Source organism: Cibotium barometz, chromosome 11, assembly GCF_041138505.1.
Source record: "Cibotium barometz isolate CiBa-2024 chromosome 11, ASM4113850v1, whole genome shotgun sequence".
In the NCBI taxonomy this organism is placed as follows: domain Eukaryota; kingdom Viridiplantae; phylum Streptophyta; class Polypodiopsida; order Cyatheales; family Cibotiaceae; genus Cibotium; species Cibotium barometz.
In genome coordinates this window covers 41,739,888-41,764,788 of record NC_141056.1, presented here as the reverse complement: position 1 = coordinate 41,764,788, position 24,901 = coordinate 41,739,888, and the positions used below count along the sequence as shown (strand labels likewise).

The window sequence follows — 24,901 nt, the reverse complement described above, 5'->3', positions numbered from 1 at the left end:
CCTTGTGAGAGGAGGGGTATAGCAGATTGACAAGGGTGGAGACACAGGTTGAACAGTACATGTATGTATGAGCTAAGATGTTGAATCATGTGCTTGAGTTATGCCAGATGTATGCTCATGGCTGCCCTGCTTAGTGGTCTTGACTGATCAGAGGGAGGCACAGCGTGTCGCTTTGAGACATAGATCTGTGTACGTGGATCCTCTGTGCTAAGAGGTATTGTGGGCCGTCAGATTGGACATACAGGTGTAATCTCTTGGCTGATTTTTGTTGTACTCAGCCTTTCATACTTTTGGAATTGAATAAAGAAATACCGCAAGGGGCGCCAAGCTTTGGGGCCAACAGGTGTCGCTTTGTTTTCAGATTTGGGCACTCTAGCCCCAATCTTTTCTGTTTTCATATCTAGACTACAAGTGGACGGGTGACTGCTAGTCTACCGCACTCTGGTTTCTATCAGAGGCCGGTTTCAGTGGCGCAGCCCGACCAGCAAATAGTGGAGTCCAAGCATCAGTCAGCTGGTCAGACAACACTCGGCCAGCTCCTTCAATGTTCAGAAGGCCTATAAATAGGCAAGGGTGCTCCTCATAGTGGTGATTCACTCCCATAAGGGGTGGGTCCTTAGGGTCCAAGCATAGGACAGTTTTTGGGTGATGTTCACCTTTTTGTAAGAGGCAGCCTAGGGCTGCAGAAGTAGGTACCTTTTTGTACCATAGGAATATACTGAATTTCCAGCATCTCTCTCTCTCTCTACTCTCTCTTCATGTCTGGTACAGGATGGAGCTAGCTAGGTTGCATATCATGATTGTATACTCCATGCATATAGCTTTGCATTCTCCTAGTAATAGAGCTCCATCCCCTGCACACCCAGATTCAGCTTTTTATTCAGTACTTTTTCATTTTGTTGGGATGATAGAGGATACCCCATACAGGTACTCCGATTTGTCTCATAGGCCGAGTTCGGTCTTTTGGAAGACGTTAATAAAATCTCTCTCTCTCTCTCTACTCTCTCTTCATGTCTGCATTTTGCATCAGCATGTTGCCAGTGATGTTTAGGGCTGAAAGAAGACTCCCAGTGCTTCCGCGTGTTACATTGGTATCAGAGCATCAGGCTCAGCGAAGCTAAACACTGAATCAATCCCATATGATGGTGTACAGGTCCAAGGTACAGGAAAGAACACGGATACGAAGCCCAAGTCAAGGAACACAGAATCGGGAAGACCTCCCAGGAGGTTTGTTGGTGGTGTTCCACAAAGCCAGAAGGGATGGCAGTCTTGTGAGCCAGATAGGTTCTTGGGCAACGGTCCCAAGGGAGGATTATCCTCCAAGGGGTGATGTGAGAGTGCCAGACTCATTTCTCAGGAATGCAGACCAAGACAGTGTTCAGAGTCAGGGCAGGAATGGATTGGGGACTGGAGGGAACAGGTGCATAGATCGTATTCAGAGACAGAGTGGTTTTGGAGACCGGGCCGGGTTTTCAGAGAAAAGGGTTGCCAGGGATGGATGGATGACAGAGGGATTTCGGGAAAAGAATGGGATGATGACAGTCATCCAAGAACAAGTTGGAATCCCGGCATCAAGTTTAGCAGAGGGGGATGTCATGTGCATAAAATGCCATGGACACTCTCAGATGCTGGTCCAGAAGAAGCAACCAAAAAAAGAGTATAAGAATCAGAACTTGGAGCACAGAGTGCTATTGGCAGTGTGGACTTGGAGCAAGGCTTGGAGGGCAAGAGGAAGGCCTGTCAGCTGCACACAGATGAATTGGCTAAAGACAAGAGCCTGTCGGCTGTACCAGAAGAGGTCGGCTGCAGCACGCGTCCATGGTGTGGCGCAGCCCGACCAGCAAATAGTGGAGTCCAAGCATCAGTCAGCTAGTCAGACAACACTCGGCCAGCTCCTTCAATGTTCAGAAGGCCTATAAATAGGCAAGGGTGCTCCTCATAGTGGTGATTCACTCCCATAAGGGGTGGGTCCTTAGGGTCCAAGCATAGGACAGTTTTTGGGTGATGTTCACCTTTTTGTAAGAGGCAACCTAGGGCTGCAGAAGTAGGTACCTTTTTGTACCATAGGAATATACTGAATTTCCAGCATATCTCTCTCTCTCTACTCTCTCTTCATGTCTGCGTTTTGCATCAGCATGTTGCCAGTGATGTTTAGGGCTAAAAGAAGACTCCCAGAGCTTCCGCGTGTTACAACTCTCCTATCTCATCCGCAAGGGTGATCTCAAGGAAGGAGAGGATAGAGAGCTAGTATTCACAAATCCACCTCGTTTGAAGCAGGGAGACCTAGCATCTCAATGGTTGAGGTCTTTTATACACAAGGAAGAGGTATTAGTCACTTCTCACCATGCATCTACTCCTCATGGGACAGGAGGCAATAAGTATGTGCATGTTGGAGCTAGTGGGCCACATGATGGTCTTGTGGATTCAAAGAAGGTATATCATGGAGAGAGTGGTCGGCATGCAAGCCGAAAGACTTTGCCCATTGAGTTGTCTCGTGGTGAGACATTGCATCATTTGGGGAGGTCACATGCATCGGGGCCACAGATTCATAATGCACATGCCACCGTGCCTCTTGAAACATCTTTGATTGCCCATGAAGCCCATGCAGAGAGGGCTGCCCCGTTGGATAAGGGGAAGAGAAAAAGAGAAGAACATGTACCACATCCCAAGAAGCTCAAGGAGTTCAAGGCAGGAGACAAGTCCGTGAAATTTTATGCCTTTCATGGAGAGTATGATGCCTCTAAGGTGCTAGCTTTTGTGACACAGTTTGACATTGCTTTTAGTGATGAGGACTTCACTCAGAAGTCCAAAATTTGTCATGCAAGCATGTTCTTGAAGGGGACAGCTGCCCATTGGTGGATCACTGAAAAGACCACCAAAGATACCATTTGCACTTGGAAAGAGTTTAAGGACAGATTTTATGCCCAATTTTTGCCTCCTAATGCGGAGCAAACTCTCACCCAAAAGTGGGATAGACTTGAGCAAAAAGACAATGAAAGTGTGCAGCAGTATGTCAATAAGTTTTGGAAAGTGTTGCTTGAGGTAACTCCCTTCATGCAACTCTCTTTATGCAACTCTCTGAAGTGTTGCTTGAGGTAACTCCCTTTATGCAACTCTCTGAAGATGAAAGGAAGAGGAAGCTTCGCTCCGGATTGCAACCAGCTTATCATTCGGGCATTGAATTGCATCCGAAACACACTCTTCAGCAACTCATAGCATCTGCTCTTGCTACGGAGCAATTGGTGCTTAAATTTAAGCAAGATCAGGGAGGTTCCAAGGGCAAAGAGAGGGCTGTCCCAAACCTACAAAAAGGTGGACAGCCACCTAAAAAGAGCTTTCAGGAAGCCCAAAAGGGTGGTAAAGCTGAAAGAACCCCATCCAAAGACATTGCACCAAAGAAGAACAAGTTTGGCTTGACCCCCGAGCAAAGGGAGCAATATGCCAAAGAGGGGAACTGCTTTTCTTGTGGTAGTAAAGAGCACATGTTTAGGCAATGCCCTACCCGCAAGCAAAAGCATGAAGACAAGCCACCAAAGGCAAATGTGCATGATACCACTGAGCATGATGGCAAAGAGAGAGTGGTATGCAAAGCTTGGGGACAAATCAAGGATCAGTCCGCCTTATTCATGTTTGATGATTGTGCAATAGATAATTTTATCTCTACACAGATGGTAGCCGCCTTGGGCATAGAGATTGGGAACACGGGACCCCAAATTGGAGCAAAGGCACCTTTTGTGGGCAAAGAGGTGCAGGTTACACCTCTTATTGGAAGTTGCACATTCATATTCAGGGTTATTTGGATCATGAGCATTTCTTGATTGCCCCACTCAATGGATGTGATGTATTACTTGGCAAGCCTTGGCATCATCGGCTTGAGCCTCGCAAAGAGTATAAAACCAACAGGATCACATTTATGCATAGAGACCGCATGCATGTTATTGATGCGGGCAAGAAAGGGGATTCTATCCCAGTTGCATCTCACATTCAAATTAATAAGGCAATGAAAAAGAGTCTTTCCACGTACTTGGTTTTTGTTCGTGACAAGATTGAACAAAGAATGTGAATGTGGATGCATTGACTCAAGATAGGCTGAATTTCCTTAATGCATATAAAGATTGTTTTGCCGATGCATTGCCAAGAGAACTATCACATGAGAGGCCTGAGGATCATCGCATAGATCTTGTGCCAGGAAGTTCCCCACCTAACAAACTCACATATCATGTGAGTGCTGCACAACAAGAAGAGATTATGAAGCAGGTTAATGAGCTCTTAGAAAAGAGTTTGGTTCAGCCAAGCTCCTCACCCTTTTGTTCTCCTGTACTTCTTGTACAAAAGAAGGATGGATCTTTCCGCATGTGCGTGGATTATCGAGCTCTAAACAAGCTCACCATCAAGAACGTGTTCCCAAGCCCATGCATAGATGACATCTTGGATAAGCATGATGGTTCGGCTTGTTTCAACTGTATAGATTTAAAGAGTGGTTACCGCCAGATTCGTGTGGTATCCCAAGATGTCCATAAGACTGCATTCAGGACAGCTTTTGGATTGTATGAATTCTTGGTAATACCTTTTGGCCTTACCAATGCCCCGGCAACATTCAACCGTATGATGGACAAGATATTTCGACCCCATCGTAAGTTCACAGGTGTATTCTTTGATGATATCTTGGTTTTCTCCAAGAATGATGTAACACGCGGAAGCTCTGGGGGTCTTCTTTCAGCCCTAAACACTCCTGGAATCATGCTGATGCAAAACGCAGATATGGAGAGAGAGAGTAGAGAGAGAGAGAGAGATATGCTGGAAATTCAGTATATTTATATAGTACAAAAAGGTACTCTTCTACAGCCCTAGGCTGTCTTCATAAAAAGGGTGATAAACACCAAAATTCTAGTCCTAAAGCTGGACCCTACTAATCCAATCCCTAAAGGACTGAATAAAATGAATGAGGAACCCTTGTGCCTATTTATAGGCCTTCCACAAGACATAGTAAACTGGCCGACTGCTGGTCGGTCAGTCAACATCCATTAAATGCCCATTGAACTGCCCGACTGGGTCTTCCTCTTGTGCTCTAATGCGCTTGCAGCCTACAAATGTACAGCCACCTCCTGAAGTGCAGTCGCCGCCTCAGATTCTGGTACAGCCGACAACCAAACCTGCAGCCGACTGTCCTGGTCCTGCCTTGAATCCAACGCAACTGTCAGTGCATCCTTCCACCTATCTCCAAATCCAACACTGGCCCATCTGCACTCTATGCTCCAAATCCCTAACTCTAATGGTCTTTTTCTGGTTACCTCTGCTGGAGAATCTTTGAGAATGGCATATTCATGCACATGACATCCCCCTCTGCTAAACTTGATGACGGGATTCCAACCTGTTCTTGGATGACTGTCATCATCCCACTCTATTCCCAAAGTCCCTCTGTCATCCATCCATCCCTGGCAACCCTTTTCTCTGAAAGCCCGTCTCGGTCTCCAAAACCACTCAGTCTCTCATACTAAGATCTATGCATCTGTTCCATCTAGTCCACAATCTATTCCTGCCCTGACTCTCAACACTGTCTTGGTCTTCATTCCTGAGAAATGAGTCTGGCACTCTCACATCACCCTTGGAGGATAAATCTCCCTTGGGACCGTTGCCCAAGAACCTATCTGGCTCACAGGACTGCCATCCCCTTTGACTTTGTGGAACACCACCAACAAACCTCCTGGGAGCTCTTCCCGATTCTGTGTTCCTTGCCTTGGGCTTCGTATCCGTTTACTTTCCTGTACCTTGGACCTGTACACCATCATATAGGACTGATTCAATGTTTAGCTTTACTGAGCCTAATGCTATGATACCAATGTAACACACGGAAGCTCTGGGGGTCTTCTTTCAGCCCTAAACACTCCTGGAATCATGCTGATGCAAAAACGCAGATATGGAGAGAGAGAGAGTAGAGAGAGAGAGAGAGAGAGAGATGCTAGAAATTCAGTGTATTTATATAGTACAAAAAAGTACTCTTCTACAGCCCTAGGCTGTCTTCATAAAAAGGGTGATAAACACCAAAATTCTGGTCCTAAAGGTGGACCCTACTGATCCAATCCCTAAAGGACTGAATAAAATGAATGAGGAACCCTTGTGCCTATTTATAGGCCTTCCACAAGACATAGTAAACTAGCCGACTGCTGGTCGGCCAGTCAACATCCATTAAATGCCCATTGTACTGCCCGACTGGGCCTTCCTCTTGTGCTCTAATGCGCCTGCAGCCTACAAATGTGCAACCGTCTCCTGAAGTGCAGCCGCCGCCTCAGATTCTGGTACAGCCGACAACCAAACCTGCAGCCGACTGTCCTGGTCCTGCCTTGAATCCAACGCAACTGTCAGTGCATCCTTCCACCTATCTCCAAGTCCAACACTAGCCCATCTGCACTCTGTGCTCCAAATCCCTAACTCTAATGGTCTTTTTCTGGTTACCTCTGCTGGAGAATCTTTGAGAATGTCCATGGCATATTCATGCACATGACATCCCCCTCTGCTAAACTTGATGACGGGATTCCAACCTGTTCTTGGATGACTGTCATCATCCCACTCTATTCCCAAAGTCCCTCTGTCATCCATCCATCCCTGGCAACCCTTTTCTCTGAAAGCCCGTCTCGGTCTCCAAAACCACTCAGTCTCTCATACTAAGATCTATGCATCTGTTCCATCTAGTCCACAATCTATTCCTACCCTGACTCTGAACACTGTCTTAGTCTTCATTCCTAAGAAATGAGTCTGGCACTCTCACATCACCCTTGTAGGATAAACCTCCCTTGGGACCGTTGCCCGAGAACCTATCTGGCTCACAGGACTGCCATCCCCTTTGGCTTTGTGGAACACCACCAACAAACCTCCTGGAAGCTCTTCTCGATTCTGTGTTCCTTGCCTTGGGCTTCGTATCCGTGTACTTTCCTGTACCTTGGACCTGTACACCATCATATGGGACTGATTCAGTGTTTAGCTTTGCTGAGCCTGATGCTCTGATACCAATGTAACACACGAAAGCTCTGGGGGTCTTCTTTCAGCCCTAAACACTCCTGGAATCATGCTGATGCAAAAACGCAGATATGGAGAGAGAGTAGAGAGAGAGAGATATGCTGGAAATTTAGTATGTTTATATAGTACAAAAAGGTACTCTTCTACAGCCCTAGGCTGTCTTCATAAAAAGGGTGATAAACACCAAAATTCTGGTCCTAAAGCTGGACCCTACTCATCCAATCCCTAAAGGACTGAATAAAATGAATGAGGAACCCTTGTGCCTATTTATAGGCCTTCCACAAGACATAGTAAATTGGCCGACTGTTGGTCGGCCAGTCAACATCCATTAAATGCCCATTGTACTGCCCAACTGGGCCTTCCTCTTGTGCTCTAATGCGCCTGCAGCCTACAAATGTACAGCCGCCTCCTGAAGTGCAGCCGCCACCTCAGATTCTGGTATAGCCGACAACCAAACCTACAGGCGACTGTCCTAGTCCTGCCTTGAATCCAACGCAACTGTCAGTGCATCCTTCCACCTATCTCCAAGTCCAACACTGGCCCATCTGCACTCTGTGCTCCAAATCCCTAACTCTAATGGTCTTTTTCTGGTTATCTCTGCTGGAGAATTTTTGAGAATGTCCATGGCATATGCATGCACATGACAAATGAGAAGGAGCATAAGACTCATTTGGCTACAGTCTTTGAAGAGTTGCGAAAGCATAAACTCTTCATAAATGCTAAGAAAAGTGAGTTCTTCCTCTCAAAGATACACTATTTGGGGCACATCATATCCAAAGAGGGTGTAAGACTGGATCCTACTAAAATTGAAACCATTCGAAATTGGCCAGAGTTGCAAAATGTACATCAAGTACGTAGCTTTCTTGGATTATGTTCATACTATAGGCGATTCATCAAGCATTTTGCCAACATTGCCTCGCCATTGCATGATCTTACAAAGAAGAAAGCCACCTTCAAATGGACTTTGAATGATGGTTGTCCTAAATCAATAGGGTCATGCAGTTGCTTATGGAAGCCGCCGATTACATGATGCCAAGATCCATATGGACATTTATGAAAAAGAGCTCTTGGCTGTAATTCATGCCTTAAAGATATGGAAGCATTATCTTCTTGGGGTTGAATTTGTAGTCAAGACAGATCATCAAAGCTTGAGGTACTTTTTATCTCAAACTAAGCTCTCAAAGAAGCAAATGAGGATGGCAAACTTTCTTTCCATGTTTCATTTTCAGATTGTAGATACTCCAGGAAAGAAGAATTTGGTGGCAGATGCTTTGTCCAAGAAGTCTTATATAGCTGCAGTTTCAGTGGCCTCTCATGGGGACTTATCTGCCATGCGTAATCTTTATCATTTGGATGCTGATTTTTCCCATATATAGACTGATTTGATGGCTGGTCACTCGCATGCCTCTTATGTGATCAAAGAGGGTTATCTTATGAAGGATAACTGTTTATGTGTGGTGAAGGATATGCATCCAAAGGTTATGGAGGAATGTCACGCTCCACCTTATGCTGGTCATAGAGGTATTTTACCTATGACACGCATGATCAAAAGATATTTCTTTTGGCCAAGCATGCGTAAAGACATTGAGGCATATGTACACCCATGTATTACTTGCCAAAAGGTGAAATTTGATGGGCAAAAGCCTCCAAGTTTGCTTCAGCCATTGCCTATTCCCTCACAGCCATGGGAAAGCATTACTATGGACTTCATTATGGATTTGCCTAGATCCCAACATGGGAATGATGCTATTTGGACCATTGTGGACAGGTTTAATAAGCAAGCTAACTTCTTGCCTGTCAAGAAAACCATTAAAGTTGATCATATGGTGAATCTTTTTCTTGCTCACATCTTTAAGCATCATGGTATGCCTAAGTCCATTGTTGGGGATAGAGATCCCAGGACTACGAGCCTCTTTTGGAGGGCTTTATTTGATAACATGGGCACTAAGCTTGAGTTTTCATCAACATATCACCCCCAAACGGATGGCCAAAGTGAAGCTACGAATTCAGCCGTGTTGGATTTGTTGGAGTGTTAGGTGGCAGATCATAAGAGTGCCTGGCAGAAGTATCTTCCACTTGTAGAGTGTGCCTACAATGACACAGTACATGCCTCCACGGGAAAGGCCCCGTTTGAGATTATTTATGGCAGAGTGGTCTTTTGCCACCCATCCTTCGTACAAAGGATGAGATTTTTGCAGCTGATGAGTATGTGCATGACTTGGATGTAGCCTTTGCTCAGGTGCGGACTGAAACCGAACTGGACAAACACTTTAGATGCCCAACAAAAGATGTGAAGTTGCAGCGGAAATGATAATAAACAATAATAAAAGGAACATAACACTGAGCCGGAACGGCTGGCCCCCCGTAGGAACTTCTTTATTGATTGAGAAGCTTTACAAAAAAAGCAGATCCAGCAGCCACTCTCTGCAGCACACGGCCAGCGAAGAAGAGGAGAGAGAACAAGTTAGTCGACTAGTGCGCCTCCTCCTTCTATCGGTGGCAGCTCAAGGGCACTGCTGTACGGACAGATCCACTCAGCCAAGAGAGAGAGAGAGAGAACCCATAGAGCTAGTCGCCTCCTCCCTCTCTACGCATCTTTCTGTTTTTTTTAATAAAGTCGACCTTCCCCTCTATATCCAGCCCATGCTTGCTTTTCCACTTGTTAAAAGTAGCAGGCCCTCCAAAAATACCATAAACCTCTCTTTTTGGGAGATAAAAGGGGTGCCCAATTAAAGTTTTCACACATGGTTTTCAAAAAATAGGTCCACCTCATATATAAGCTCCTTGTTCAAATCCCCATATGTCCACCCACTTATAAGTAAGTGTGAACAAAAATCCTTATAAACCATGTAAGTGAGTAAAATCCTGTAAACTCATGTCATATAAACCTAAAAATATGCCAGATAAGCCTTCACACACGTTCTGTAACAAAACTTGGCTTTACACAGGCGTCTTCCATCCTGTGGCTTTGCTGCTCCTGTGGAAAAATCCTGTTCACACCTTGGTTCTACCTAGTGTATAAAACACTGGTCGAGAGAGACGGGGTGAGGGACCAAACGGTGACACGGACAGCCATTGCAAGGTCACAAGACAAGCATAAGAGGGCTGCTGATAAGCATAGAAGGGACATGCAAGTCAAGGCAGGTGATTGGGTATTGCTGAAATTTGAGAAAGCTAGGCTTCGGAAGAGGCCAGGACGAGAGGGATCATATCCAAAGCTTTCTACCCGATATTATGGACCCTTCAAAGTGGTTGACAAGATCAATGAAGTGTCCTACACGCTTGCTTACCCAGTCATTGGAAGATTCACAATGCTTTTCACGTGAGCCTTTGAAGAAGTATGTGGGACCAGATCTAGAAGAGCCTCCCACAAAAGATCCACCCGAGATTGATGAGCTTGAGGAGATCCTCTACCCAAAGCAGATTGTATTTCACAAGGAGAGAAAGTTACCACATGGGAAGCTTTCCAGGAGATACCTTGTGAAATTTAAAAATTATTTGCCAATTGATGCAAAGTGGGTAGACGAGGATTATTTTGCTGACTACCCTCAGCTTTTGCACGCATATCTTGAGGCTTTTCACTTGAGGACAACTGTTTAGAAGCCCAGGGGGATGTCACCATTTGGTCCATCTCCATGTCTAGAGCCACTCTTCTGGGATTGTTACTTCATAGAGCGGCCACATTTGTGCCATGTTCACATGGGGCCAGGCCGGTGTCCCATGTGAAAGGGCCAATCTTTTGGTGTCACATGGATGGGAGCCAGATTTGTGCCACCCGTGTGTGACCAATACTGCATCACATGGGCGGGAACCAGTTTTGAGCCACCCATGTGTGACTTGCTTCGTGCTGTATGGAAGGGAGTCTGTAGGTGCCACCCGTGTATGGCCAAGATGGCGTCTTACCTATGGGATTGTCACTCCATAGGAAGACCAAGACATACATTCATATTAAAGTGGATTGAGAAATATGAAGATGCAAGAAACACAAGGATAGAGGAGAGAAGAGAACTGAAGAGATCAACACAAACGCACATGCATTTATGACTGCATGCATAAACTTGTTTTCGCATGATTTGTTTGCGTGTGTTTGCCTGTTTTGCTGCGCCAGTACACTGGACGGGGACGCCCCCAGTGTACCGCGGGAGTGCTGCTTGCTGACACATTGGCGTGTGAAGAGGTGGTAAGTATCACCATTTTGACTCTTTTAAAATGTAATATCCATAAGCTATGGTTAACTTTAATGTTTATAAGCTAATGTGTTCACACACATTTAAAATTTGGGCTAGACATTGTCTTTGGATGGTGCCCATAAGTGTTAAATAAGTATTAAGGCTTTATAACCTTTAAAAAAAGGTTTTGCATGGAATTTTAAAATATTTCCCCCACGTGGGTGGTGGCCAGCTACTACTTTCTCTCCATCGCCTGCTTTACCTCTGTTGTACCCACCTGTTCTGTACCTGCCTCCCACCTGCTGTCCATGTGCTGTACGACTGTTGTACCTGCTTGTACCTGCTGCCCGTGTGCTGTGTTGTACGGCTGTTGTACCTGCCTGTACCTGCTGCCCGTGTGTTGTACGACTATTGTACCTGCTACCCGTGTGCTGTACGATTGCTATACCAGGCTGTACTTGTTGTACCAACCTGCACCAGATTATACCTACTATACCAGATTATACCAGATTGTACCATGTTGTACCATGCCTGTACTTACTGTACTAGGACCTGTACTTGTAGTGCTAGGTGGATCTGACTGCATGGTAAAAAGAATGCGACTCCATTGACTCGTGCTCTGCAAGCTATACCAGGTGCCTTATGTTTCTTATTTGTGTAAACTTAAAATTTACTAAATTAAGTTCAAAGATTTCTTTAAGTTTTGTGCAGAGCAAGAACAAAGCATGTTTATGCTAACCATACTTAGGAAGCTTTCCTAGTTTGGTTAGTTTTTTCTCTAAGTGGTAGTGCTAACCGCACCTTGAGAATTTCTAAGAGCTAGTGAAGGTTAGAAACACTAGGGAATCCGGAAGCAAAGCTTATCTGGGAGAACCAAGCAAAGTTCCCTCTGCGGTGTACCCCTTTGCCTGTGCTGTTACGGGCGTGCCTGTTGGTGTACGGTCCTTGAAGACCAATGAAAGGCAGGTGTGCACCCAGTGAAGGTGGGAGTGTGCTTGTGACTTCTTCGACTGTCCAGACTTCATCGACAAATACCCAATTGTTTGAGTTGTATTCACTCCATGTGAGGAGAAATCTGGCATATTGGCCCGTAACACTTTTACATATAAATACTCCAAGAAATACAAATGTATTGAGGGGGGGGGGGCTAGCCCTTTCCGGCCCCAGTACTGGTGTCAAGTGTTATTGGTCATTTTTCAGTTTTAATGTTGCTAATAATGTCCATTGTTGGTATTAGTTAAGTGCTCTAAAAATGTGTATTTTGTCTTCCGATTTGTAGACCTCCTATAGGGAGCGGTTACTTAGTGTCATAGACATTTCTGACCAGATTTCCATACCAATGCATATGAATACAGTATTGCAAACAAAGTGGTGTCAGTGTAGACTTGCAACTCACACTACTATCTCAAGTGCCCATGTTCCCTACCATCTGCTCTCTCTATTGTTCCACGAACACAAGGTAGCAACAAGAGAGCACGTAGGACAAGAGAACACTACACAAGGTATGTGATCTTGGAATCCGGGTCCTCCCTCTTGCTACTTGCTTTTATATTTAAGCATAAAAGCTTACCAATTGCAAGTAGAGTCGATGACAACAAAAATCTTCGCAATGGAAATGCTTGGAGTGTTGAAATCTTCGATTTGTCACAATTCTTCGCGACAAAAGTCTTCAAGAGGATGAAGGGAACCCCGGGAAAGCTTCCCCTATGGTTCAACTTGAGAAAGGACTGCTGAAATTAGGGTTTTCAGTAAGAAGACCAGAAATTACAGTAAGAAAGAGAGTTGTTTTATTGAATTTTGGTCATTGGGAGGGTGTAGAACAATGAATAGTACCCGGAAACACTCTTGGAAGCTTGGGAAACACCCTAGCAAGCTTGGATATGGAGTTGGGAAGGAGAAAGTATAAAAAATACAGCCCAAGAGGCCTCATGAAGGAGGCGCCTACTTCTAGAGAGAGAGGGAAGAGAGGTGGTGAGTTGTCCACTCTAGGTGTCATGTAGATGCTATGTGGTGCAAGCTCAAACGGACACATGGCTGGTTACTCCCTTTGTACAAAGGGGATAAGGTCTGGGCGGTGGACATTGGGTATTGTCTACCTCGGAACATCAGTGTGTGTGAACACCGGACTGGTCATAATTTATAAGTGAGTTTTGGTCGCCCAAGACTTAATGAAGTATGTACACACTCACTTACAAATTAGTGCTAATTCCTAAGGCTATCAATACTTACCACCTGTCACATACCACATAACCATGTCAACAGCATTCACATGCACGGTTCACGGGCGAGTGTCCCCTTACCCGGAACTACACATTGGTCAAGGAAGCATGAAAACAGCCTGCAATTTCAATTGCAAGCAAGCACATAAAGATGCTATGCAATGCAGCATTGGTATGGACAATCCCCGTTCATGAGACTATACCAAAATAGACGTGCTCCAAGCAAGTACACGAGGTACCAAACCCAATGGCACACCAATCCACTAGACATTTACGGGCATGTACACAGAGGCACAAGTTTCAACGAAAAGCCAATTCCACAGTATCACATGAGTGGCATCAGTCCTTGGCTTATACAACTATCATGGACACGAGTCCAATATACATACATGATGAGAAAGCAGGGGTGGACCAATTGGGTGGCCAAATGGTGACAGGGAGGAGGAGAGCGGGGGGAGGGGGGGCGCGTGCACACAGGAGAGGGGAAAACAACTTGTGCTTTCAATGCAACAAGGCTGGCCACCGTGCCAAGGACCCTGAAAAAAGAAGGTAGTTAGCTCCAATGCACAAACAAGTCCCCACTCGTTCGCCTATATTAGAGAATTTTTCTTATGTTGCGCTTTCTCATAGTTGCTCTTTGAATTAACTGTCTTTTGATCAGCACGATTTCACTTGATGAAAGGATTTCTTCAAGGAAGACTCGTGCATATGCTATTTGATCGTAGAAGCACTCATGATTCTGTTGATGCTGCAACAAACCCAAAGTAGCCACAAGGATATTGTTGAAAGTTAACTTTGCCACGAGTGGATCAAAAGGGTGTAACTAAGGTGGTGGTGTTAGCTAAACCTTGTGTCCATAAGAATGAGGAATTTCAGTTGAGATATTTACCAAGTGCTCAGCATGGTCCATGCAATGGACTTGTATGAAAGTGACGGGCAAAGTCAGATATTTTGAAATGTCATATGAGGCCAAGCACATATCTCTGAGAAACATGGCTGCTCTTCAATGGCTATAGTATTTGGTTTGTACACTGGTGAGGTCATGCACTTCATGGACAAAGTAAAGAGGCAACATCCCCATTCAGCCACTCGAAAGGTAAAGAGGCAACATCCTCGTTCAGCCGGACTCTGATATCTATACTATTTTCTGCGAACAATTATGTGCTTTTGTCCTTATCAACTGATGAGCTATCAAGGCTTAGATGCATGCAAGTTTTACTACAATAGAGGGACATCTCCCTCAATGTTGGTACTTAGGGTTGTAGGGTCCCTACAACCCCTACAACCCTGACAAACATGATTCCTTCCAAACATTTATTATCTCTGGAACCATCAACTTGGCCATGGGACACTCTTTAACTCAATTCTAATAACAAAAAATTGTTATGTCGTCTCCCTTTGACACAAGCAAAGTGTTGAGGAAAAAAATGCAAATGCACAAATGCAAGCATGATGGACATGCTCTATAGAGGGGGAAAAATGATGTCTTTACCTGCCGCAGTAACGATGGCGACATGAGCACCATGTTGCATCAATTTAATGATATGACCTATCATTTTATTGTCTCGTTCTATGTGATGTCCATCCGCATACAATGTTCCATCAGCATCAAAAGTGATCAAAGTAAGATCCTCTGCAACAGCGTGGACCTGCCACCACCACAAACAAAAGCAAGTGGCAACGCTAAATAAGGAACCCATGTGCATAAAATAAATAAAATGAGACTGGACATATTTTGTGAACTGATTCGTAGTAACTTTTTGACAGCTTCTAAAACTAAAAGCAACAATTTCCAAATGTTAAGATTTTTTTTATTAAAAAAAATACGAGCATTAATAATGTACCTGTGCAATATTCAAAACATGACGGACTTCTGCGAAGTTAGGTGGCACGTATTTTCTTCGCGAGAGAGAGGAGAACTGATCATACTCGTGCAAAGCCTGGACCAGTGGAAGAAATGAGTAAAAGCGGCCAACTGATGGGACAAGCTTCTTTAAAGTGCTGCGCTTTGGATCCTCAAAATGCTCTCTAATCCACCTCTCCATTTTTTCCATCACCTGAAAACAGTAAACATTGGAGAACACTTGATGAGCTAAATACATACTGCTCCCAATAGCAGCCACAAACTTCCACCTTAATTTGACTGCAAAGGATTACAGCTTGCTTTGCAGTCAATTTGTTCACATAGGTCCCGCAGTCTGACAAATTTTCAAGCGCACAATCCCTTTGGGATTCCCCGCCCATACAATTTGTCTAAAGAAAAGTGTCAGAATGCACATCGGAAATGAAGCCAACTGCTGTAGAGAGCAATACACAGATGAAAGAGAGAGAGAAGCTAGTGTAACTCTGCTATATACACCAATAAAATCCCGGAATACACAATGAATAAGTGTGAGGGCAAGGGGCCGTTTTATATGGCCTCTGGCTGCTGGTCGGCCAGCCCAAAGTCAGCCAACTGCTGCCCTGGTGCCCACGACCTGTAGAAATACCCAATCGGCCAGCAGTTCAGTACAGTCGGGCAGTACCAGATCACACGGGCAGCACAAACTCAGTCAGCCAGACACCTGGGGGCAGCCAACAGCCCAAACACAGCTCCAATTAAATGGGAAAAAATACAGAGAGTGAGGAAAAATGGGAAGACACCAAATACGGGTGGGCACACCCACAACAAAGGCCCTGACATAGTGTACAGACAGGAGATGACTGCTAACACCCCCTCTCAGCTCCTCGATGTGGAACCAACCCCAGTGAGCTGGAGTGCTGCCGGAGCATGGCCTAAGGTAGAGACTTCGTGTGAAGAGGTCTGCTGCATTGTCCTCTGTCGAACAATGAAGAAGTAAGATGTCACCAGCCAAGATCTTCTCACAAACAAAGCGATATTGTATCTCTATGTGCTTGGTCCGAGCATGGAAGACCGGGTTCCAAGCAATAGCGATACAGCTCAGGTTATCGCACTGGATGACCGTGGGCTCCTTCTGTGGAAACCCAATCTCGCTAAGCAACCTCCGCAGCCACACAACCTCGCAAGCAACACCACAAGCAGCCCGGTACTCTACCTCTGTAGACGATAAGGTAATAGTTGGCTGCCTCGTGCTGCTCCATGAAACTACTCCTGAGTCGAGGTAAAACTGTAGCCTGATGTAGATCTCCTTGTGTTTGGATCTCCTCCCCAATCTGAGTCACTCCAACCTTGGAGTCGAGCTCGCTCCTTCGTTTCACCTCTAGTAATGTAGAAGAGTCGAAGACCCTTCGTACCCTACAGATACCAGATCCGCAATCCTGCGTCTCAATGAGACTTCAACGACGTCTACATAAATGAGCTCAACAGCCCCACAGGAAAGCTTAAGTCCAATCTGGTGTTCAGCAACCAGATCAATGAACCAACTAGCTTCCGGTACAGAGAGGCATCAACTGGCTTACAAGGATAATTCACTGTAAGTTTTGTGTTCGGGTCCATCGGTGACGTGATAGGCTTGCAGTTCTCCATCCCAAAGGCCTCAAGCAACTCACGAACATACCGAAAGAAGGAATCAATCTTCTGATTCCAAGCCCTGGGAGCCTGCTTAAGACCATACAAGGCCTTCTGCAACCTGTAAACCATCCCCTTTGATCCTGGAACCTCAAAGCCTGGAGGTCACCAACATACACCTCCTCCTGCAGGTCACCATTAAGGAACGCAGATTTAACATCCATTTGAAATACGGGAAGCAAGGGCAAGAACGGTCCGAATCATGGTCATCCTCGCTATCGGTGCAAAGGTATCCTCATAGTTGATGCTAGGCCGCTGAGCATAACCCGTAGCCACAAGTCTGGCTTTGTGTTTGTCCACCGACCCATATGGCGTATACTAGGTCATAAAGACCCACTTGACACCAATGACAGACCATTTCGACGGCCTCAAAACCAACTCCCAAGTGTTATTCTTCTCAATGGCATCCAGTTCCACCTGCATGGCTTTCCTCCAAGTATCTTGTGCAAGGGCTTCCTTGACAGAAGTGGACACTTTGTCCCGCATGATACGAGACATCAAAGCATAGTTTACTTGTAAAAGCTCCGCTGAATGGCTTTTATCACGAACTCTATGCGATCTTCTAGGTTCGTCCTCTGTGGTCCATTCGGAGGGAAGAACACCCGACTCCCGAAGGGTGTCTACCAACCACCTGGTTACTCCAACAAAATGCGGAGCCTCCTGCTGCTACAAGGGCTCATCTCCAGCTACGGGCTCAACCTCCTCAACTAACTGAGGCTGTCCAACTGGAACAATCGACTGGGAATCATCATCAAAATCATCTGGGTCGCCTAGAAGTGGCAGCTCATCAACAGTGGAAACCGGAACATGTTCATCAAAAACCACATCCGTGCTGACGACAACCTCGTTCCTCTCTAGATCATACAACCTGTATCCCTTGGAAAGAGAGTTATATCCCACAAAGACAAGCTTTTGGGACTTTGAGTCGAGCTTCCCCCTCTGCTTCTTTGGAATGTGAACATATGTATCACTCCCAAACACACGGAAATGGGAGACGTCAGGTTTCTTGCCAAAATACGTCTCAAAGGGAGTCATGTTCGGTGTTGAAGTCGTTGGAAAACAGTTGAGGATATGGACAGTCGTAGCCACAGCCTCTCCCCAAAGTGGACGAGGAAGATCACGATGCTCCAGCATCGTCCTCGCCATCTCCACCAATCCTGTTCTTACGCTCAACTACTCCATTCTCTGATGGCGAACTTGTATTGGCTAGCTTCTGCTTGATGCCATGTTCTGCACAAAACCGCACGAATGCATGGGAAGAAAATTCTCCTCCTTTGTTAGCCCGAAGAGTCTTTATCTGCAAGCCAGACTCTTTCTCCACCATCACATGCCACTCCTTGAACCAAGCAAAAGCTTGGTCCTTCTGTGAAAGAAAATAAACCCATGTGAATCTACTACAATCATCAACAAGCCAACATAAAGTACAAAGAACCTCCCAAGGATGCTGTTTGTATAGGCCCACACAAGTCAGTGTGTACCAACTCCAAAGGTTTCGAAGCCCGCCTGAAAGCCTGCTTCGGAAAAGATTCCCTGCTTACCACGAATGCAAGAACTACAGCGTCCTTGCTTGTTGCCAACACCTAGCAAGCCAACCACCATTTGGTCCCGGAAAGCTTGCCGTAGCGCATCCACATTCAAGTGGCCAAACCGAAAGTGCCACAAATCACCAATCTGAGAACCTGTCAAAGAGGAAAGTGCGGAGAGTTTGTATATACCATTCTTCACGCCGCCTTCCCAAACAACCTGGCCAGTCTCGCGGTCCCGTAGAGCAACAGAATGCTCCTCAAACTCCACCCAGAAGCCAGTCTTGCACATCTCATGCACTAACAACAGATGAAAACCAAGTGTGGGGACGTAAAGAACACGAGAGGAATACTTCCCCCCTCTGCCATCGGGAATGATCTCCATCCAACCCTCACTGTGAATCGGCATAGTGGAATTATCGCCAATGAAAATGCGACCTGACTGCCATTTCAGATCCTGAAAAGGGTCACGAGAAGAAGTCATGTGCCTGGAAGCACCGCTATCAAGAATCCATTCCCGAGTATCCTTGGCGGTGAAGCCAACTGTCTCCTCACTCGAAGAAGATGAAGCATCGGTGTCCAACATCTCCAAGTGCACAAAGGTTGGAGTCTTTGCAGCTGAAGCTGAAGAATCAGCACTCTTCCCAATCCACTTGGGACACTTACTCCAATAGTGGCCTTTCTCGCCACAATCATTACAAGTCCTCTCGGCCTTCAGTTTCTCTCGGTCTAAATCGAGCTTCTTCTCAGAAGACTTCTTCGATGAAGACTTCTCTTTGCCCTTGCTGTTATTGTTGCTACGACCTTTTGACCGTTGGCCAGTCAAGGCCTCAAAACCTCCGCCCTGTGGAGGGTTCAAGAATCGCTCTTCCTGGTCCAAGACCATGGGCACAAGCTCCTCCCATGTGATGGTGCTGAGCCTGCCACCACTGGTGATCAAAGAGGAGTAAAAGACTGAGTACTGAGAGGGCAAATCTGACAACAACGTTATGGCCATATCCTTGTCGATATCTCTTTCCCTACCTGGAGAACTTCCTGTTGAAGAGCCTGCAGCTTGTTGATGTGCTCTTGCATCGTCGACGACTTTGCAGGATTCATCACCCGCATCTGAACTTCCAAGGAGATTCTCTTCATGGGTGAAACCCTGTTGTAGAGAGAAGCCAAATGCTGCCAAATCCCTCTAGCCAGCGTCATATGCTTTATGTGATTGATCACCTATGGTGTGCAATTGAGAAAGATGAAAGAACGGACTCGAGCATTAACACGATCCCATAATTGTGCTTGTGCCTCCCTTTCCTTCCGAATAGAGGGTAACTCCCCTTCTTCCAACTCCAGCCGTGGAACCCCAACAACAATGAAATCAGCCAAGTCATAGGACTCCAAAATAGATTCCATCATTACCTTATATGCCATAGTTGTTCCCGTCCAACTGGCAGTCCACCGGGAACGTGGGGAGTGTCAGGATCTTCACATGCTTCTCAGCCATCTCAAGCAAATCAGCCATCTCAAGGGTTCACAAGGTCTTGTGAAGGGAAGGTGGGTGGGAAAAAAGAAGAAGAAGAGGCTGCAAATAGAATGCAAGGTGGTTGTCCAACCGTGATGGCCGCCTTCTACCCGATCTCCAAGTCACGTACAGCCCAAACAATCTCCAATCAACACCTCAATCAGCAAACCCTCAACGTCCCACTCTCTCGAAGCACCTAGGGCTCTGATACCATGTCAGAATGCACAGCGAAAATGAAGACAACTGCTGTAGAGAGCAGTACACACATGAAAGAGAGAGAGAAGCTAGTGTAACTCTGCTATATACACCAATAAAATCCCGGAATACACAACGAATAAGTGTGAGGCAAGGGGCCATTTTATATGGCCCCTGGCTACTGGTCGACCAGCCCAAAGTCAGCCGACTGCTGCCCTGGTGCCCACGATCTGTAGAAATACCCAGTCAGCCAATAGTTCAGTAGTCAACCAGCAGTATGATACAGTCGAGCAGCACCAGATCACACGGGCAGCACAAACTCAATCAGCCAGACACAGACACCTGGGGGCAACCGACAGCCCAAACACAGCTCCAAATAAATGGGGAAAAATACGGAGTGAGGAAAAACGGGAAGACACCAAATACGGGCGGGCACACCCACAACAGAGGCCCTGACATAGTGTACAGACAGGAGATGAAGACATGGGATGACTGCTAACAAAAAGGTCCTATGTCCTTTGGCAACTACCCAAAGGAAGCTTCTTCCCATCCCTTCTATTGCAAAATATGGATGATCAAAGCAATGGCAGTTCAGATTTCAAAGCATTTAGGTTGTCACTAGAACCCTTCAACAAGCCCTCTCAACAGGTCAAAAAAGTAGGAAACTATGCAATTCAGATGGCATGTGAGAACAATGCAATAAATTATGGAAAGCATAAAAATATTTGGGATGGTGTACATAATCTTACTGCCCCAGCTCACATAACAACTTCTCACAAAAAGAAACCTTGCATGGAAATGGCTATAGGACCCTAGGCAAAGATTATTTGTATTTTGTAATGTTCAAAGGTCATTTAGTTGGTGAAACTGTAAAAGATGAAGTGGAAGGTGCAAAGAAGCATGGGAGTGATTTGTGGTGTTTTGATGGAGATATTCAAAGAGATGATTGTGGATCTGGATGTTATTTTTGGTGATATAAATTGATGTCTAAGCTCATTGTAGGGTGAAAATTTGCAATGAGATTAGATTCTAGAATCCTTCTTTGTGCTAGTTATTGTGTCTCCTTAGTTGTGATTAAAGCATCATTACCTTGTCTTACACATGGAATTGATCACTTGCTATGAACCCCCCCTAGCTCTCGTGATTTCAAGTTGGTGTCAGAGCCCCTAGGGCTATGTCTAGCAACTTGCAAGTGATTAGGAAGTTTAAATCATTGATTAGCTTAGACTTATAAGTCTTTTGTTCCACCATTAGAGCTAGATTAGGATTTCTGTCCTTGCCCTCTCTTCTTGCCATTAGGGAGAGGTTGAGCTCTTGGCATTTCTGTGAGAGATGTTCTTTGAGGGACGGTGTCATTGAACATCATTGAGAAAAAGAGAGAGTGAAAGTGAATAAGTGAGATAGAGCAGCATTGCAGATGAGGTGGCTTGGAGCTCTTGTTCTCCACTAAGCAGCACTGTGGAGATCAATACAGTTGATTTGAGCTCAGTTCAACGAGCAATGGAGAACTGACGGAGAAAGTCTGCAGAATTCAACAGCCTCCGGCTGCATATATGTAAGATCCCTCCAAGGTCTCCCTAAACACAAGAAACAAGATTAGTACCAAAAAGAAGGCCAGTGGTTGTGGCTCTCTAACAAGCAAGCCTGTCTCCTGAATAGAGTTGGCAGTTAAGCGTCACCTCCCCATCTCCACACATGAGCTTGGAACAGCACCCAACCAAACACCTCCATTTACAGAACATATTACGGCGATGGCCCTCTCACCATAGGCACACACAGGTTGTCCTCGTGCACATCCCAAGCAGCTCCTCTGCATTCTCCCAGGAAAAACTCAACAAATGAGTCATGACTCTTGCAAATGGCATAGCAACCTCCTCAACCATCGGCGCGCTCCTCACATCCTAACTGGTACTCTAAAGGGCATTTCACACCATCTTCCATTAGGGATTGTTCATATGGTACTATGTAAAATACCTTTGTTCTATAAAAGGCAAAAACATAGGCACAAATATCTACACATGTTGGCTCTTGGTTATTGTTTTGCTTTCGCAGCGTCATCGTCAATGACTCAATCTCCATCAACCTTGGAATCTTCATCGACAAAAATATCATCATTTGTGGTTGCACTTCAGTGAGGCTGTCAAATGCAGTGGTTTGCAGACTCTTGTTTGAGAATTTTCAGCTACATCAACATTATTTTGTTTGATCGAAACGGAGTATGACTCCCATGTTTCAAATGTGTTTGGGTACCCTGGCCGGATTGAAGATCCTATAAATGGTTGTAATCATGCCCCCTAGCTCTCATAAATTCAAGTTCCTCCATTCACATGCATTAAATCCAGGCAATGTCCATTCCACAAAACAAGTTCATGCGTGCAAAGCATAAGTCAAGCAGCATACTTATATGCATAATGCAACACCCATCTTTCAAGCAATGTACACCTAGAATCGTATGAAACCCTGCCTTGGAATCTGGCCAAATGACTCGCAGTCATTTATCATGGGAATCACTTGCATAATTATCCAGACCAGTGAATACTCACGCATATAATCAGCCAGACTAGTGACATTTGCCGACTTTCGCTTGGTTACAGCACACAGGACTGATGTTCCGAGTTCTTACAAACACCCACCAGATTGAGAAGGCTCGTTCAACATCCTTTGGCAAAAGTGTGATATGAGCACAAACCCAGAAAGATCATGATCTCATCAAATGATCCTCAACCACCTTAATCTTTGATAGATCCATGCAAAGTTCAAACCCCATCATACAAGTTGACAAGAAGCATGTGCTCTTTTTCTATTGCTGTAAAGCTTCTATGTCCTCAAAAGAAAAAGACACAAGATCTAAGCTCTTCCTCATTCCTTGAATAGACCAAAAATACACTGAAGAAAGTCCCTACAGCTTCCAATGGTCCCCTTGTCCCATGGTCCAAAAGGTCATTTCGTGAATGTCATCTGGTACTGCCAGAATATGATGATAAAAGCTCTTCGATACCTTGACTTCCATAGAAACTTTTATTTTAAATTTAACAAGAAGCTGGTGGGCATTGTGTGCTTTTTAACTAGCCTGTTTTTCTCCTTCCTGTCTTGCTTCTCGAATCTTCCTCTCTTGTATGTATGCCATGGTTTCTTCATCTCCACCAGGCTTGGCATATTATTGTTTTTGGGATAAGTCTCTGTTGCCTATGTTTTCCCATGGTCTCGTCCGAATGAAAACCCTACTACTTTCCTTGGCTTATAACCCTACACTAAGGCTAGACGCTGTCACGTTGGGTTTACCAAAATGTGATGGTGAAGGCAAACGTCATAAGCAGTATTTTGAAGCATAGCCAAACCAGGAACGTACCTCCGAAGGAGAATGTGTGGCGTGCATGGAGATGATGAACTCAATCAAGCCGTCTTGCTCTTTCAGGCGGCCTTTGCGTCTTAAGACGTGAGCATCGGTCACGCTGCCAGCTCGAGATATCTGCGCGTCCTCCAACGCCTCTGTGCTCAGCAGCATGCTCCACTTTGGCTTGTACTCGGTGGCAATAATCGGAGCGTCACTAGCTGCCGACGTAGTGGAAGCTCCTGTCGAAGAGGAGCTGCGCTCTTCAGCAGTCGTCGTCGTGACCGCAGCGGTAGAGGTGGTGGTGGCAGCCGACAGAAAGGTTTCCTGCAGGCGCGCCATGCCGCCGCCGCCGCCGCCGCCTCCTACCTGATTGGTACACGCAGAGCAGCTCGTCCTGGCCTTCGCAGCGGTGCAAAAGGCTCCCGCACAGAACGTCAAGTCGTGTATGCAAAGGGGCGAGGTAGAAGTGGTGCATGGCAACGAGGCGGGAGCTTTGGGAGAGAAGCCGAAATGATCAGCGGACGGACAGCAGGGAAACGGTGCGGAAGGGGGACGAGAGGAAACGAGCACCGTCCAAGCCATTCAATTCTCTTTGGAGAGGGAGGTAGGCGCGGAGGAGGAGGAGGGAGGGGAGAGGAGGGGCGGAGGACGTGGCATTGGATTTTTGGAATCACGAGGGTTTATGCTAATGCTCCTTTTTCCCTTGAGAAAAGTATTTACTTTCATTAATTTGTAAATCAAATATTGATATAAGGGTCCAACCTTTTTATGCCTACCCACTGTATTTCAAGGACTGCCTTGATGCTTCCTAAATGTTTATCTCTGACTACTACACATTAATGCTGAGGGAATTTGTTGAGCTCTCTGATGTGATGGGGCTAAAGGTAAATGGAAGGATAAATTGTTTTCCTTTGCCCCTCTTGAGGTCACTAGTTCTGCAGTGTGCAAAATGCTATGCAAAAGATGGAAAGATTGCTTGTGTCTCATTACTTGGGATGGGAGTTGCAGAGTGACTAGCAATTCTATGCTCAGCTTGGGTATTTGGTGGACACACAAATTTAATCCCCCTCTAGCTTTACTTGATATATCCTCAGCTAAGAAGCTTAATAACAAAGGCCTTACGTACTTGGATGATTGTTGGGATTGGGATGTGGTAGGGTGGAAAGATGTGAACCACATAACTTGGGAATTTCAGTTATCTAGTAGGGAGAGAGACCTAGTAGCTAAGGTACTTGATCTAATTCAAAAGGAGTTGTGCTCTACTACAATTGATGACTCGGTTTGGATTAAAGATTGGTCTTTGGCTCAATGGCATCAAGCTAAAGGATGGCAAAACTAGAGAACTGTATTCATTGATGAGACGGGGAGAATGCCAATGTGGGATACTGCAATAAAATTTGGAAAGTCAGCTAGA

The 24,901-nt window shown here is 45.5% G+C and overlaps 1 protein-coding gene across 1 annotated transcript in view; it reads right to left on the bottom strand.

The window, feature by feature from the left end:
* LOC147634180 (IMP-specific 5'-nucleotidase 1-like) overlaps nucleotides 1-24,159 on the bottom strand; it is a 116,619-nt gene extending 92,460 nt beyond the window's left edge. The window contains exons 1-3 of the mRNA XM_086805333.1: nucleotides 23,503-24,159; nucleotides 15,247-15,459; nucleotides 14,895-15,051 (exon numbers count right to left, since the gene is read on the bottom strand). Coding sequence (XP_086661459.1) covers nucleotides 14,895-15,051; nucleotides 15,247-15,459; nucleotides 23,503-24,069 — 937 coding nt within the window. The 5' untranslated portion in view covers nucleotides 24,070-24,159. The remainder of the gene's footprint in view (nucleotides 1-14,894; nucleotides 15,052-15,246; nucleotides 15,460-23,502) is intronic.
* Between the last annotated feature and the right edge of the window lie 742 nt (nucleotides 24,160-24,901).